Here is an 18,352-nt window from a genome sequence, read left to right on the forward strand (position 1 = left end):
TCCCTTTTTTTTACCACCCTAACCCCTCTATAAATAAGGTGCTAGGAAGAAGGGATCTTGAGGGTGCAACATTACTTTAAATCTACACTAAATCAATGTACCCTAGCCTAACTTGGTTAATCTTAGCTCATAGTTGTTACTCTAACTTAGTTAATCTCAGGTCATCCGTCGTAATCATTTGCCAACCCTTGTGTTTAGTTGCTTTGTATCTTAAAATTTTCAGATCACTGAAACATTAAAAAACCTAGAGAAGGGAGTGATTTCCATCCTTTCTACAATTGTCTGATCATTTGTTTGTTAACACATGCTGTATCCTGAAGACTTGGGATTCTGCACCCACTTTTGTTTAACTAAGGTTTACAGCTTTGTAGAAAATGCAGAAAAACAGTTTTAAAAAAATGTGGTTACGGAGATGGGGATATTTGCATGCTTTAGTTTCTGTTCTAAATATTCTTTTTCTAGAAACTTGGGGAGATATTTCTGTATGCAGTGTTGGAAATTTCATTGCATTGACAAATTGATCACAAGAAAGAACATATTAGAATAAGTTTATTCACAAATTGTTTGTTAACACGACTATTCCTAAAATGCATATTCACCCATACATAAACATGATTTCTGAATACACTACAAATTGTTTCTTGCTACAAGCCTAGTATTCCTAAAATTCACATTCTTGGCAGGGGGGTCATTTATATTCAGCATAAAATATATTAATCCTCTAAAGCAACACATTTTACCATCAACATTATTTTATTACTTCAAAATGACATACAATAGAGGAAATTAGGAATGATTGTAGTGACCTCACTAGTCATATCCTCTTGGAGTTGCTACAAAAAACACAATACAGACAGAGTAGGAGAAGAAAGACATTGAAGAAGATTTACAACACAGTCATAAGAAAGATTTATGCCGATAATGAAATGGCATTCCTCTAGATTTGCTTCAAAACACACCACAATAGTACTATAGCAGTGGCCTAGCTGCCTAGCAGCAGCCATACTCCTCAATATCAACTAAGGTTTGCAGAATCCCAACTGTGAGAACCGATAGCTTTTGCTACAATGGTTCCATGGTCACAACCGATCACAATTCTGTCATGACAAGTAACAGTAGCAGTAGGAAGACAAGAACATGTAAGATAGATAAAAAAAGAAGTAGAAAAAGGCATTTGAAAATTTGAACAATGGAGTCCACATCAATTTTTCCATACAATTTCCATGGCGACAACTTAGCTCGATGGTGACTATTTTGTGTTTGCCGTATGCTTAAGAAAAGTGAGTGACGAAAAACAAAATGATGATTAAGAACTACTTGTTCTGTTTTCCGTGACTTAGGCCAATGAATGTCCATTGTGCTAAGGGCATGACACAGATGGGGTAGAGATATCATAACATTTGTAACTGGCAATGACATGAAGTGAATTCTCAACCTGAATGCTGAATCTGAATTTTGGATATTCCAGACAAGTTTTAGCCTGTAAGTCGTAACTGTTCCATCCTCAGAACAATGGGAAATTCTGGATCAACACATACTGCAGTGACATTGTTTGTGTCGCCTTCTATCGTTCGGACACAACATTCAAATTACATTACATGTCTACCGAAACTCTACTTTGCTTAAGAAAATGAATAACATTATGGCAGACCTTAGTGGCATGGTTATCAGAACCGGCGATCAGATATGGTTTATCACCATCTGTGAAGAAACCGACACAATTCACCCCTTTCGAATGGCCCTCCAAAGTGAATTTCGGACTAGGGGAGCCAATATCCCAAATCTGAAAAGGCAAACATTACCATAGCATAACATTACCCAATCCTTCTCCCAATCCCAAAGCTTTACGAGAATGTCATCAGAGGCAGAAAGCACATATGGAAAGGTAGGATGCACAGCCAAAGACCTGATAAAATCTGTGCGCAACTCAAATTCTTTAATTTTTCATTGGTATGGTAATTGTATACATGGACAAACTTGTCATCAGTTCCAGCAACAATCCAGTGTTCACGTGCTATAAACTTCGCTGATAAATTTCCGAAAAAAATAAAGAAAAACTTTGCTGCTCTTACTGCAAAACACATACAAGTTGAAAACTTGAAATGTAAAGACTAGAGTGAATTGTGTTAGAGATGGTAGGAGAAAATGCAAACACAGAATTCGGACTTCAATTCGAGTATCACGACTCTTTTATTTTTATTTTTATTTTTGTGTCTTGTTTAAAAGGTCAATCTCTGTTTTGTTAACATCTTAGATCAATGAGAGGTAATAATCTCTTGAGTAATTATGATAAATTGCATTGATTGTCAATTTCAAAACATTTTTTTTTTCTTGCATTCATTGAAGGGGTCACTTATATTCACTAATACATAAACATGATTTTAAAATACACTGCAAATTGTTTATTGCGACAAGCCTAGTATTCCTAATATTCAAATCCTTCAAGCCATTATTAGCCATAGACATCATTCCAAAGTAAACTGACGATTCTCTAACCTCTTGTTGACATTCATATTCAGCATAAAATATATTAATCATCTGAAGCAACACTTTTCACCAGCAAACAACTTAATTGAATTCCAAAAAAGTAATGATATTTGATTACTCCAAAATGACATATACAATGCAGGACATTAGAAATGATTCTAGTGACCTTAATAGTCATATCCTTTTGGAGTTGTTACAAAACACACAAAACACACATAGTACTACTCTTTACACCTTTATAGTCTATCTCCCAACTGAAAGATAGAAGAAGTTATTCTTTCAAAACACACCATATGGTTGTAATAGCAGTGGTCTAGAGCAGTATGGCTACTGCTCTAGCCGCCAAGCACTAGCCATACTCCTCGGCATCAGGTAAATTGAAACTATTCATTTGTCATCGTCAAGGTTCGCAGAATCCCAACTGTGAGAACCGATCACTTTTGCCATTATGGTTCCTTGGTCACAACCAATTACAATTCTGTCATGAGAAGTAACAGTAGCAGTAAGGACACGAAGAAAATATAAGATAAAAAGAAGTAGAAAAAGGTATTCGAAAAAAATTTCAACAATGGAATCCATATCCATTTTTCCAAACACTTGCCATGGCAACACAACTCAGCTGTATACTGACTAATTGCGTTTGCTACATGCATAAGAAAAGTGAGTGATGAAAACAAAATGATGATTAAGAACAAATTGTTCTGTTTTCTGCAACTTAGGCCAATAAATGTCCATGGTGCCAAGGGCGTGACACTGATGGGGTAGAGATATCATAACATTTTTTCATAATCGAAGGGTACATCGAGCATTTTCCTAGAAATTTACAACCAAGGATACGAATGAAGGAAATTATCTGAAAAACTTACTGGGATGAATCTCTCATGCATCCAATATGCCAAACTCTTCCGAGTTCATAATTCAGTGTGTTCTCAAGCCTGTACAACAATGAGCGATTGAGTAATTTGAGATTGAGAAGTAGCTGAACTAAAAATCATTTGATAGAATAATTACTAAAAATATAAGCAATTGATCTGGAATAGAACCAAAATGTTAGGGCTCATAGTACGAAAATGCTCAAGTTTTCTTGTTCTAGCATTTTTATTTCTATGGTTGAAATAATGATATTGGGTTGGTTTGAATTTTCTTGTGCCAGCATTCCAAAAACCAACCAAATATGATCGTTATACATTGAGACCAAGGTTGATATCAGACATCAAGTAACCATCTGTTCTTCAAGGCAATATGTGAATCTAGGATAGAAATATAGCAGAGGAGGATCCATTCTTAAATGGATAAATTTAATGAGGACTCTTTTTTTTTTTGACAAAATAGGCTCTCATTTTTAGGACATAATAGGGCCAAGAAAAGGAAGACAGAAAAAAGAAGAAGACATATTTGAAGATTTTAACCAAAACAAAAAATATTATCCGAGTTAAAATTGACTCACGTGAACTTTCAATCCAAATTTAAGCAAGCAAATGTAAAGGCAGCTGATATTTTACAAATGTCTGAAAAATTGTAAGGTTGTTTCGCTTGAAGCAAAGGTCAGGCAGTGTTTTCTAGCCATTTGAACTTGTTATAAATTAGTTTACAACTTACAGAAGTTACCTATAAGTTGTTGCATGCCATATCCGAACAGTCCCATCCTCAGAACCTGTAATGATAATGGGAATTTCTGGATGAATACATACTGAAGTTACATTGTTCGTGTGGCCTTCTAGCGTCTGGACACAAGTTTTGGTGTCACAATCCCACACCTGATTTCACATGATTTAACAGTGAGTATATTCAAGTTACATTACATGTCTACTAAAACTCTGCATTATGGCAGACCTTAGTGGTATAGTCATCGGAACCAGTGATCAGATATGGTTTATCACCAGCTGTGAAGAAACCAACACAATTTACCCCTTTCGAATGGCCCTCCAGAGTGAATTTCGGACTAGGGGAGCCAATATCCCAAATCTGAAAAAAAACATACAATTCTTTAGCATAAAAAGCACAACTATGCCTTCTCTAGCAAAAAAATAACTTTATGAGTTGCAAAATAGACTTTTAGTCATACCTTTGTTGTGCAGTCAAGTGATGAACTAGCAAAGGTGTTGGTGTCATTTGGATTAAATGCTACTTGCATGACATAATGGCCGTGTCCTTCAAAGATTCGAGTGCAAGCCCAATCCTTCTCCCAATCCCAAAGCTTTACGAGCTTGTCATCGGATGCAGAAAGAACATATGGAAGGGTAGGATGCACAGCCAAAGACCTGATATAATCTGTGTGCGCCTCAAAATGTTTAACTTTTTCATTGGTATCGTAGTTGTATACATGGACAAACTTGTCATCAGATCCAGCAACAATCCAGTGTTCACGCGCTATAAACTTGGCTGATCTTACTGCAAACACATACACAAACTAGAGTGAATTGTGTTAGATGAAAGGGAAAATGCAAACAAAAAATGTGGTGATTGTATACCAGGTGAGTCTGTTAATTTGAAAGACCTCTCCATAGCCTGTAAAAGTATAAATGATTAAATATCAATATCTTTTAAATCCAAAACAGAAAATCTAATTAGGGAACAGAGAGAACAGATGCCGGGAAATGACTATATGAAGAAGATGCTGCTGAATTTAAGAAAATGGCTAATTAGGATTAGATTTAACTGAAATAACCGATCACTTCAAGCATAACATAATTATGTAAAAGAAACAAAGTTTCTTACTTGTGACTGGTAGTTCCAAATACACACTGTTCCTGAATGTAAACTTGCTAGAATCCTGCATGAACAAGTATTATGCACCACAGTTCAGTAAAACAAAAACGAATCATCAATGAGCCCTTTTTTTTTTTTAAAAAAAAAAAAAAACTTAAAACACTTTGGATTAAATATATTGCAGCATCCACTAGTCACCATGTGTATTGAAATGTGAAAACAATTGATAATTTGTTCATTATATAAGTGATAATTATACATCTTGCTAATACCAGCAATTTTAAAATTAAAACAAGAATAAACACACAGTTAGAAATTTGGATGGTAAAAGAAGGCTGATTAAAAAAAATTAATAATTACCATGGCTCTGTTGGATGGAAATCCACCGATTTAACTCTTTCTGACCTTTGTTCAAGTTCCTTCTGAATCAGGAATTACTGTTAGTAAGATAACAAATACAAGTAGTAATAATAATATAATTCAGGAAATAATAATAAGAAATCAATAAATAAAAATAATATGGGCATATATAGATGTAAAGAGAATGAAGAACAATATACCTTGAATTCAAGTGTGAGAGGCTGTTGATCACCAGATATAAAATTCAAAGACATGATCAAACAAAATTTTATTAGTCTCGACTCAAAATTAAACAAAATGCATGAAAGGTATTGAACAATTATTAATTAGTAAAACACCAGTGTTAATAAATGAAGCATTCCATTCAATTAATGAGAATTAAACCACTCCATATAATATAAGGATATTCAGGAAATATATATATTAAAGAGTAAAGTTATCAATGGACAACCTCATCATACTACTTGAAAAAAAAAAAAAAAAAAAAAAAAACCTCACTCCTACATTTTTCTGTGGAATTTCAATCTTGGAATTCTATTTTAAAAGGTGAAAAAAGTATCACGGAATTATTAACTCTCCATGAGTTTTTCCAATTCTACATGAAAAAGTATGTAAACTATACAAACTAACATTATGAACTGCTAATGGATGAATGCCCTTAATTTTATATTTTAATTTCAAATCAAAATATATAACAAATGCAAAATATATTTAGAACATTCGAAGACAAAAGACACAATAAACTTACCATTGTCGATGTTAAAGAAGAGCTGAACTAATTATGAAAATGGAGGGAAAAGCTGAAGATTATATGTTGGAGAAAGGAGGGGCTTGTGATGTTTGTAGTAATGAGACCTCATGTATTTATACAATGGCATGCTTTGCAGTTGAGAAAATGTTAATGACTCCATTGTCACACTGCTTGGAATCTTGTGGTATGGTGTCATACAATAGTCCTCGACCCGTTTGATATGAAATGTGGTAGGATTGACGGCTGAGATGAAGCCTGGTTGGATTAGAGTCAGGGAGAAGAAATAATTGGACAAGTCAAGTCAATAGACTGGATTTGTTTTTTTTTTTTTTTTCCTTTTTCCTTTCCATTAATTAAAAGAAGATGATTATTTGAACACGCCTTTTCTATTTGGATGACGTGTGCTCTATGGCTTAAAAGTCAAAGCGTGGAGAGCTTCTTGCTACTTTGACTTTACGGCATTATCCAAATACTGTATGTACAAAACGGTAAAGGGAAAAATTTATCAATGGGACAACCTCGTCATACTACCTTACAGCATCTCTTGTCCGCCTGTGGTTTTTATATTGTGTGTCATTTTCGAAATCATGAATGAAAGAGTTTTAAATCAATAACGAAATTTTCAATTTAATAGCATTATAATATTACAAAATCATATAATATGTGTGAGATATATATTGTATACTTGGCTAATTTTGTTATCAAAACAAATCCGATCGAGTTATAATTTTTCGATTCAAAATTTCAAGATTGAAGATCGGATGTAAATTTGAAGAAGTTCAAGTGTTTATGATTTAATACACTCCGGGATGATGAGAATAATATTTTAGGAAAGTTTGTGAGTGTGTGAGAACACTTAGGAAGATTTTAGAAGTTTTTTTTGGGAGAAAATATATTTTGTCCAAGTTGAACTCGTTCAAGAATTAAGGGAACTGGTTCAAACATATAAGGGAACATGTTCGAGAATTAAGAGAACATGTTCGACATCTGAGGATTCATGAACATTCAAGACTAGCCATCTTAAACTGGTTCAAGACTTAAGAAGGTTTCTTCAAATTTTCTCTGGCTAACTTGAACCGGTTCAACAAATCCTGAACTGGTTCAAGCCTCAGGTCTCTTGATCAGTTTAGAAACTTCAGTTTCCTTATTTGTTTTGATTCTTTTTTGGTCCAGACTTCCTTCCATAAACCTATGCACGAATCTACTTGTTTTACAAGTATGCTTAGGTCTTCCAAACTTCTATATAATATCTCTTTCATTCATTATTGAGGTATGGCTTTGAGGAATATCAATTTAATATTTTGAGAAAGCCTTTAGAGATATATTATTCAAAAAATCAAATCTGATTGTTCTGAATTTATTTTTGAAAGCGCACATATATATTCATGTTGTCCAAAAATATGTGGTATAATTCTACCATATACTATAATATTATTATTTAAATAATAAGTAAATATATAATGTGTGTGTGTGTGTATATATATAATTATTATTATAAAATAATATATATATATATATAAAATTTCTTATAATATATAATAAAATAAAAGTATATAAAATAAAGGAACCTGATTATAAGTCGAGGTTAGAATTTGATTCTATATCCTTAAGACAGATTCGCACCGCTATGGTGTTAGCGGACTTATTTGCGTCTATCTCCCAAGATGTAACGACTTTTCTTTCTTCGGTAGTAGTACTGCAAATCGAATAAATAGGCGAACTGGCTCGGTATAGTACTCTCTAACTCGAACTTAAACTTGAACTCACTGACTAAGGCTCGAACCTAGAGACTAGGGCTCAAACCCACAAGAAGAGAGACGGAGGAACGTAATTCAGAAATGAGAAGAATGATTTTTGAAAGGTGTGTTTTGAAATGAACCCAATGGGGGGTTTATATAAGCACCTTGGGTTCATATAAGCATCAAGGTGCCTTTCCAGAATGGTGAAACCATTGCTTCATAATGGTTCAGAAAAAACTGAACAGAAAAACTGTTTTCTTGTTTTAATTTAAATTCAAAATACTAGAAAACTATTTTTTTAACCCATTTCTGAAACTTGTAATTTAATTCAACCCAATTTAAATAAGCCCACCAAACACAGGCCCAAATTCTAAATTCCAAGCTCGGACCGGATTCCAGGCCTAAGCCTGGACTGGGTCGGGCGGGGCGCGCACGTGTGGTAAATGGTTTGGACCCAAGCTTGCATTTCTGAAACTTGTAATTTAATTCAACCCAATTTAAATAAGCCCACCAAACACAGGCCCAAATTCTAAATTCCAAGCTCGGATCGGATTCCAAGCCTAAGCCTGGACTGGGTCGGGCGGGGCGCACACGTGTGGTAAATGGTTTGGACCCAAGCTTGCATTGGTCCTCTACCTCTTACAAATTTGGGTGCCCTTGGGCTCAAACCCAAATATCATACTTATCTTATTTAAACTTCAAATGGTTTTAATATTTTTTCTATGTGGGACAAACATTTTTCACATTTTGCAAACCCATTTAGGCTTATCAAATATCTCACTTTGGAGCTAATTTTTCATTCACCCGGAAACGGATTTGAGAAAGTAAATATACCACGTATAGATCTGCAAAAAACTCTTAGTGGAATCTACTTCAAATTTCACCCAAAGTATCTGTTTTGTATGCCCCCGTTTCCAACAATGCATGAGTGATTTAGTAGTGTTGTTCTCTATTTCATTAAAATTGGAGCTTAATTGAAGATACAGAGATTCCGAAAGAGCATGATTAATTCTTTTACATCAAATTCTGATATTGAAGAAAAATGGGTAAAAACGATCACACTTTGAAAGGGTTAAAGCATTAGAGGAGTGCTATTTGATCTATCAGCAATCCTTCTACAGAGATTAAGAGTAAGCCTGAGGTTAAGAGTTGTTGGACGGGATGTCGCAAAGTCAGAAGATTGTCAGCGATTGGTGTTTGGTAGAACAATAGGGTGTGAATCTGAGTCAAAGTCCATTCTACTTTTGTTTTAAACATAATGAATCGATTTACTTTGAACTGCACAGTACATAAGGTTTTTCCCATGCAAATAGTTGGTCCATTTTACCAATTGGGATCTCCTCGCTAAAAATCTTGGTACAATCTTTCTAACTCTACTTGCTTTACTTTACCGTATTTATCTTTGTAATTGTGAATGTTTAAATTGATTATATTATTTAAGTAATTTAATCGATCACAAAAAATTGGGCAAGTTGATCTATTAATCTCATCTAGATCATTAAAAGAGTTAATCACAATTAAAATCAACTAACAGCTTCTGCACCCGCGTTATTAACTTTTCACACTATATTGTAGAATTATTGAATCTTTGACGTCTATGTATCGTATAATATTTTTAAAATTATTAAATTATTTTAACATTTTGTGACAGTTACTATGTTACATTGAGATAAATTGTGCCCTCTTTTGGTATGATTTAGTTTTGGCATCAGCGGGCAAAAGAAAAAATAAATCCCCTAACAAATTATAATGTACAGAGAACTTTCAATTCAATTCTTTTGTGTTTGAAACATGAGATACAATAATTGGGTACTTTTTCATAAATCCATTCCAAGCAAGGCCATGAGAGTGTTTATCTTTATAGTTTGTATAGATTTTACTATTTATTTATTTTTCTTTACCGTTTGTACTTATTTGTTTCTTCCATACAAATGATATGAGAAGGAACTTCTGTGATGGCCCCTTTGTAAATAATTCTCTTGAATTATAAATTGTTCCCGTAAATTATTGATTTATTGTAATTGAGAACAAATCTATCACAAAAAATTATTTACCATTTCTCATTACATTTGTCATTTCTTACTAAACTTTTTTTTATTATCTTTCTTCTTATCTAAATATTAATTATACCATTTATCTTAAGTTTTATTATTAGTATTGGTTTATTAAAAAAATAAAAAAACAAATATTTGTAACTACTATTTTATAAAATGATTAACTTATTATTAAAACTTAACTATTTATAATAAAAAATATATTCTTTTTCATACAATATATTCATGAAAAAGTAATTAACTACCCAAAATAAATAAATACTTTTTTATGCGATATATCCATGGAAAATTAAGAAATTACTTAAATTGTTTTAAAATAACCTACTTAAAAATTTATTAAAAAAATTAATTTCAAAAGTTAAAGCTAAATTTATGCAAATTTAATGGAGAATATATGTCATCACATTACTATAATTTTTTTTCTTCATAATTTATTTCAATAAAAAATAGATTAAGTGTAATTCAATAAAAAGTTATTATAGTCATTTAATGAAATATAGTCAAGGTATTGAGGCATTTTACAATTAAATATGATAGTTCACGAAATTTTATGCACACAATGTACTTTAGGGGAATTTTTACACTTTACCTCCCAAAAAATTGCAAACTAAGGATTCAACATAGAATTCTCATGCTTGAGTCACTTTGTGTAAACAATTCAAATGTTAGATTTGTAAGTGTTGTTTTCTCAATATTAGTGGTAATATTCTCCCCATTATTAATGATAAATTGTATTAATTTTTGATTTAATATTTTTAAAATGGTGTAATTACTCTAAATGTTTTTTTTTTTTTTCTTTATAGGCAAAAAAAACACTCATACATCACCTACTCCTAGGCGAACTTGAATCCTTAACTTTTTATTTTGTATCTCAAAATATTTCTTAGTTTTTGTTCTTAGCAACTAACTAGTGGAAAAATTACTTTTGAGTCCTTGAACTCAGATGTAATTGCTGTTCAGTGACCATGTACTGCAATGATTTAAATAAAATAATTAATCACTTTCATTACTCTACAGTGATCATGACTCATAAGCATTGTAAAACAATTAGTATTTGAAAGTTTCTGGCTGAAGTATAAGTTTCTCTAAACCCGAGGGTTACAAAGCCCAAAGAGAAGTCCACACGTTATCTGGGCCCATGGGTGGCTAATATGAGATTTGTTGACCAAGTTAACCAACATAACTTTTGTGTTGGAGTACTTCACAAACAATTCTTTGAAGCCTTCGGCCCAAAACATTCACAGGCCCGGAAAGAGCCCATATCCGGTGAGCTTTGTTCATCCAAAATCAACCATAATCCACAGTTGAAAAAACTATATAAAGATTTCAATCCGATTCACTTTAAAACACAAAATCAGTGTTTCCAACTTAAAAAAGAATGGCATATTTTGTGGTGATATCAACGTTAGATATTCACCAAACGTTATTGAAGTTTAACGTTATTTTCTTTATCTTTCAAAAGAGAAGATTGATATATGGTTTAAAGTAGCCGATTTTTTTTTTGGTTCTTTTTTCTATTTTTTCTCCTCGTACTAGAAGTGTTAATTGAGAATTCTTTACACACCATTGTTTTTTTATTTTTTATTTTTTTTCCTCTATGTATATAGTTTCTCGTGGATCGAGGGGTGGGTCCACACCCAAATTATTATTATTTTTTTACCATACCTAATTTAAGCCAGCTCCCCCCCCCCCCCCCCCCAACCCCCAAAAAAAATAAAAAAAAAAAATTAGCCCACCCCATAGAGAATTCATAGATTCGCCCTTGTATATAGTACTAGAAGTGTTAAGAGTTGTGATAAATATTTTGAGAGTAGGACATAATAATTGACTTATTTTCTTTTTATATGAGTAAAAGATGACATCATTCGGGCGTCATCCCAATTACGTAAATATAGTTTGACTTTCTAACTTTATATCACAATTCTTAGGAAAATTATCAACATGCACGTAAAAAAAACAATGAACTTCTAAAATATTCATGTCTTAGTAATATGAGCAGAAGTCTTCCAAAAAAAAAAAAAATCACATATCATTAATTTGATGGACATTTGATCAAATCTTGTGGATATGTATCTAAAGAGAGTGAGCCTTGCTTAGACAACAACAAAATAAAAATTTCATGTAACAGAGATTAACTTAATTAATGACTTATAACCTGGGATCACCATCGACACTAATGATTCAGACCACTTCATTTTGTACCATTTTTAAATAATAAATAATATTATGTATAGGAAATTTAACCCTTCTAAATTATGAAAGAACAAAAAGAATGTTTAGAACAGGAAAAAAAAATCATCAAGGAAGACACATGATATATAATAATTAGTAAAGACATAAAGCAAAAACTGAAGAAATAAACAAACACAAGAAGTGAATAAAAAAGCAGAGAAGAAGATCAGAACAAGATGCACTTTCCTCCTATCTATACATGCATGATATCATTCTAACACCACTTACCAAAATAAACAATAACATTTTAATCAACCACTAATGTACTTTCTTCAACCTTTTTCTTTTAAATAACTTGAAAAATACAAACAAATATCCATGTGTGTTTTTGTGTAAACAGTACATCCTCGTCACCAACCTCATCTTCCCTATAGCTTCTACAATCATTTCAACCCTCCATTCTGATGAAGAAATGATTCCAAGCATCACTATACCAGACATCAACTCGAAAATGCACCACCATTGGTCACTTCAATCTCTCACACACTAGCTACGTGCTCTAGTTACGCGTTAAACGAGTCTTGACTCAGGTTTAGCTAGCCTACCCTATACATACACATGTGTATATCTACAAGATCGATGATCACTTACAGAATAATCAACCACTAATAATATTTGCTAGCTATAGCTAAATTGTTAATTTTGATGGGCTTTCCGCAGTGATTTGTAGGGTTTTGAGTGTCTTCACCACTTCAACGCTAATGGCTACCAATGTGCAAACTAATTGATAGCATTTCATGACTTTATTTGAAGACACTATATAATATACTCACAAAGTCAGTCAACTTAACCATGATTACTATCCAAAAGCCAATATGGGCAGTGCGCACCACTAACGTACCCGAATAATGGACTGGTATATTCCTGGAATAAACTTTGTCCACTCACCACCACCCCCGTCGTCTCCAACGGATGAAAACGCCACTATTGCTCTCTTTTTATCGTGGACGCATTCCGCACCTGTGTTTAAAATTCACAGGGTAATAAAGAAATAATTATGTAAATATGTTGAATTCTTAAATTAAATAATTAAAAAATATTTTAATATGATGAGTGTAATATTTTACATATGGAATATATATAACATGTAACATTATTATGTAGTGTGTTGTATTGTTAATTTAATAGTGTATACAGTAAGTAAAAAATAAAGTGCTCAAAAGACTAGTACATCAGCCCGAATCAAATCGAACAGTTGCTTCGGACCTTCGGTTTTCAAAGTAATTAAGTGGACTAGGGTTCAACCCTACACGCAAGCAGTAGAACATTGATATAATGGTTACTGATTAACAAAATCAGAATGGGAAGCAGCACCATTTTGACTTCTTTCCATGGAGGATCATCAAACTCAACCATCATCATATAATACGGTAGGACCATTAGAAGTCTTCTTATCGGGTACTAGCTAGTCACTGTTTCCCTTACAGAGACTCTCACTTACCCATTCTTTGTCGTACAATAACGAAAGTTGAATTTTCCAAAAAAAAAAAAAAAAAAAAAAAAAAAAAAAACGAAAAAAACACTGTCAAGAAAACGCGCTAACGTGACTTCTCTTTGACCCTGCATGTCATGGAGTTTTACAGTGTTTCTCCACTTTCAATGGTTGAAATCATGGCATCACCATGTCAAAATTTATATATGGTTTTATGATACATCTCAAAATGAGTAGTGTGACACCAAAGATATGTATTTGTTTATAAATTCTAATGTTATAGTTTTTTTGGTAAATTATGCTAACACCACTTGAGATTTGGGTCAATGTTACTTTGCGGATGCTCAATGCACTTGTTTACATTGACACCTCCTGAGATTTTAAATACCATATTTGCCCCTTATTATATAATTCAATTATATTTGCAAAATATCAATAATGTTAATTGACGATAATACCCCCACCGGCTATTACGCAGACCAATACACTCAGCCTCTGCCATATTACCACCACCTCGATCACCGACACCAACTCTCATCTCATCTCTCCGGAGGAAGAGCATTTCAATTACATCAGCTCTTCAATACCACCTCATCGACACCAACTCTCATGTCATCTCTACAGAGGAAGAGCAGCGGCGGCAACGATACCTTCATCACTGTGAAGATGTGGTGGTCGGGTGGTGGTGGCGATGGTGAGTCATTTGCTAGCTGACGTCCCCAACGGCGAGCCGTCTCAAGGAATCGCCAATTCCCTCTCCCCGATCTAAAGCGTCAACGCGTTGAGAACGTCTTGATCGAACCCGTCGTCGAAGAGAAACCGTTGCCATTGGATGAGCCACCGTCACGCCTGATTCACTCAACCCAGTTACTGGAATCGATGGCGTCAAGTGACGGTGGTGATGTCTAGCGACGTTAAGGTGTTGTGGTGGCGGTGGATTCGGTGATCTTGGTCTGGTCGAAGTTGGTGACTTCGACAATTGCTTCGCGTGGGCGAGTCCGACCTTGAGCGAGAATGGATTCGTCTTGGTGTCGATGATGGCGCTGCTGCTATAGAGTGAGAATGGGTTTGTCTTGGTGTGGTATGTGTGTGGGTATGGTTGTGGTTGTGGTGGTGTGTGTGTGGGTGTGGCGGTGGTTGTGGTTGGTTCGTCTTGGTGGTGTGGGTGTGTGTGTGGGTGTGCCCGTGGTTATGGTGGTGTGTGTGTGGTTGGTGTTGTGGTAGCGGTTGTGGTGGCGGTGGTGGTCTGGGTTTTGGCATTAGTGAAAAAGGTTAAATGGGTCATTTTACTAGTAGTTGTTGAGAAGTTAAAGGGTATGCTGGTCATTTTTTGATACTACAATAGTATGAAAGGGTGTGTCTACAAACTTTTCAAACCTCAAGGAGTGTCAATGTAAACAAGTGCATTGACCGTCCGTTGCGTGACGTTGATCCAAACCTTAGAGAGTATCAGTGCAATTTATTCTATTTTTTATATCATTTCTTATTTTTCTTATCCGACTGACCATTAATCCAATGACACTTATCTCTTATAAGATTTGAACCTCTTACTTCTCGTTGAGAGGTATAAAATTATTACCGATAAATTACTCACCCATTAGTATTAACCCAATAACATAACTTCGTATTTTCAAAGAGGACAAGTGGGTTTCGAACTCCAACGTGAGTAAAGTGTGTGCTTTGCTTGTTTGAGTACTTCCCTGTTTTTTCTGAAAAAGAAAAGAATAAAACTATTTTTTGAAGTCATAAACCAAATCGTGTGGAAGTGGACCATTGATTTCAGTGATAACGATCATGTACCATCGTTTTTTCAAAAAAAAAATTATTTCAGAGTAGTCACCTCACACATTTTGGTTCAGTGATTGAGGCGAAAAGAAGCCGCAGTAATTTGACGAGATTCGATACAAGTTGACCTCAACTAGTAGAAAGCGTGCTAACAAAATGTGCCATGCAAATTAAGATGCTCTCAATCTCTGCAAATTCCTTAAAAATGAGCCATACTATTCTCTGTTTTTAACATAATAAAGAATCAATGAGCTGTCCAAAACCTCACCGATAAAAAATTTGACTATCAAGTACTATATATTATCACAATATTCAAGCTAGCTAATTCCTTGCAATGGCACACCATGTCTACCTTTTTCATCTTTTAATTCTTCAACAAAAACAGAAATTAATTTTGTCCTATAGAAAAGAATATTCTTCATTATTTGTACCAGAGAAGAGTAATTCTGATCAGATTTACATTGTCCATCCACTTTGCCACCATAAAAATTTCTTCGCTGCATATGGGAGCATGTCCTTGTCATTTTTATATATATATTTTTTATTTTTTCTCAAAAAGTTAAAGCAAGCACATCTTTTTAATAGAAAAAAGCGACTATATAATACCTTAGACAGATGGTGAGATTATTTTTTATCATCAAGGAAAATAACGGGTTTGATCTCTCCTCTTCCCTTTTAGAAAGAGAGATCATATTATCTGGACTTGTTTGACACGATGATTGTCGCATCTATTTTTAGTTCTTTCGTATGGAAAAAAATAGAAAAAAAAGTACTGGGCTCGCGTGCCTATAAAAAATAATAAAGATATTCTTCCACAATAAAAGATTGCTCCTCGCGTCATGCATTTTGCAGGAAGGCAAATTAAAGATGCTCGATATTTCAAACTTTAGACCAGTTTGATTCTCCACTTGAGTCTTAAGCAATAAAATTCAACTTTTTATGTTTGTTGTATTACATAAATAGTATAAGACGAGTCTGAGAATATCATACTATGTATGCTTGTAAAGTAATGAAGGATTAAAAAGGAGGGCGTATTAATAAATTAAATTAAATTAAATATACAATGAGAGTTGCATATATTTCTTGTTTCTTTGGTTCATGAGGGGTTACATTTATTTAGAGGATATGTTAGTTTTCACATGATTTTATTAGCTGTTAAACGACTAATTTTCCCAAAAAAGGGAAAAAGGTTCACGAGGGTATCAATTTGAATTGGCTGGTGTAAATTGGCCAACTGAGCATGTGCCATGGCACAATTTTAGCACATTCTCTTCAAGCAAAAAAGATACCGATACCAATTTTATTTTTTATTTGAATAATGATTAATAGGCTGAAAGTCAGATACATAAAACTATTTTATGTAAGTGAAGGATGACATCATTAAATATGATGATATTAACATGACATCATTTCTTACATAAATTTAGTTGTATGTGTGTGTATTCAAACCCAAGAGTTATACTATTAGACTATGGTGCTGTTTGATATATAAAATTGAAAATTAAGTTCAAAAGTTTTAAGAGCTGAAGTTTTTAAATTGTAATTAATTATTTTTATTTTTAATTTTTTAATTTGTAGTGTTCTGCAATAAAATAAGTAATGTTGTCACTTAAAATTTTACTCCATTTTAATTGGCGCTAATAATTTTACTTTTTATTTGTATCTTTTTTTAATTTTTAGTATTTCAGCATTAAGCATTAAGATAAGTGACCGTTTATCCTATTGCTTTATCAAACGCGCTTAATCAGATAAACGCTTAATCCTGAATCGTGTTGTTTACATTCCGAAAATTTTGAAATTCAAGTTTATTATTAGAAAACTTTAATTGAAAAAACGTTTTCAATTGTACTTGCAAAATGCAAATGAAGCAAAAAGGTTGTTTCTTATAATTCATTAAATGAGAAGTTCTACAGTATTTTGAGAGTATCCGGAGTCTCTCAGCCTTAGAATCATTTATCAGGTGAGCTCTATCATCATACAGCGACTGGGAGATCGGATTTTTTTTTTTGGTTTATGCACTAACACACTAAGTAATCGAGAGGCATCTGCATGGTTTGGTTGAGAATGGTTTGATATGTCAACCTTTGAATTGTAAATAAAAACAAGTAAAGGACGGGCAGTTTAATTATTGGCCATTGTCCCTTTCTTTTTTTCCATTTTTTCCTTTCGCGGATGTGGATATTAAAAAAGTTGCAACTCCATCTTCATCTTTTCTTTCTTCCCTCATCACAACTTCTCTCAAATTCAGACTCCAGTCGATGTCCTTTCTGGTGTAAGTCTACTCAACGATGATAGGGATTGAAAATACTAGTTTTCATTTATCGATTAAGAGACTATTTTTTATAAAGCCAATTTAAAGTGTTTAATGCAAATTATAGCTAGACAAAAGGGCAAAATTTACCTGAAATTTTACCCTTAGATTTTATATTTAATTTCATACCAGATTTAGATGTTATAGAAATAAAAAGTTCTGAAATTTTGGATAAAGTCAATCTAAAAAAATGTTTGATCCAAGAGATATATATGCTATAGATTTAGATGTTATAGAGATATATAATTGTGAAATTTACAAGGTTTATGTTCGGTTACATGGAGTTAAATTAATTTTTTCTTTAATTTCACTAATTCAAATTTTAATGCTCGATTTTCATGCAATCGAATATAACTAAGAGATATTTTGATGACATCATTTTTAGAATTAACACGGAGATGCGAATAATTCGAGATATGTATCACCTACTCTATAATCAATTCAAATAGTTCACTATTTTTTAAGCTTAAATCAAGCCGTTAATTCATAAAA

At 33.2% G+C, this 18,352-nt stretch overlaps 1 protein-coding gene across 1 annotated transcript; it reads right to left on the reverse strand.

The window, feature by feature from the left end:
- Positions 1-2,554: 2,554 nt before the first annotated feature.
- On the reverse strand, positions 2,555-6,464 carry LOC132285987 (coatomer subunit beta'-2-like). The gene is made up of 10 exons (XM_059788236.1): positions 6,305-6,464; positions 5,757-5,777; positions 5,557-5,618; positions 5,206-5,260; positions 4,959-4,995; positions 4,553-4,878; positions 4,321-4,452; positions 4,096-4,244; positions 3,354-3,422; positions 2,555-2,965 (listed from the first exon to the last, which is right to left on the reverse strand). The coding sequence occupies exons 1-10, from the start codon at positions 6,305-6,307 to the stop codon at positions 2,875-2,877; spliced, it is 945 nt and encodes a 314-aa protein (XP_059644219.1). The 5' UTR covers positions 6,308-6,464; the 3' UTR covers positions 2,555-2,874.
- Positions 6,465-18,352: the final 11,888 nt, after the last annotated feature.

Source organism: Cornus florida, unplaced genomic scaffold (genome assembly GCF_030987335.1).
Source record: "Cornus florida cultivar Cherokee Brave unplaced genomic scaffold, ASM3098733v1 CherokeeBrave_3.0.0_Hap2_Chr11, whole genome shotgun sequence".
Classification (NCBI taxonomy): Eukaryota; Viridiplantae; Streptophyta; class Magnoliopsida; order Cornales; family Cornaceae; genus Cornus; species Cornus florida.

Coding starts and splice junctions, on each gene's coding strand:
- LOC132285987 (XM_059788236.1), bottom strand. Junction 4,996..5,205: donor TTTGGAACTACCAGTCACAA/GTAAGAAACTTT, acceptor ATACTTTTACAG/GCTATGGAGAGGTCTTTCAA. Junction 4,245..4,320: donor CCGATGACTATACCACTAAG/GTCTGCCATAAT, acceptor ATGTGAAATCAG/GTGTGGGATTGTGACACCAA.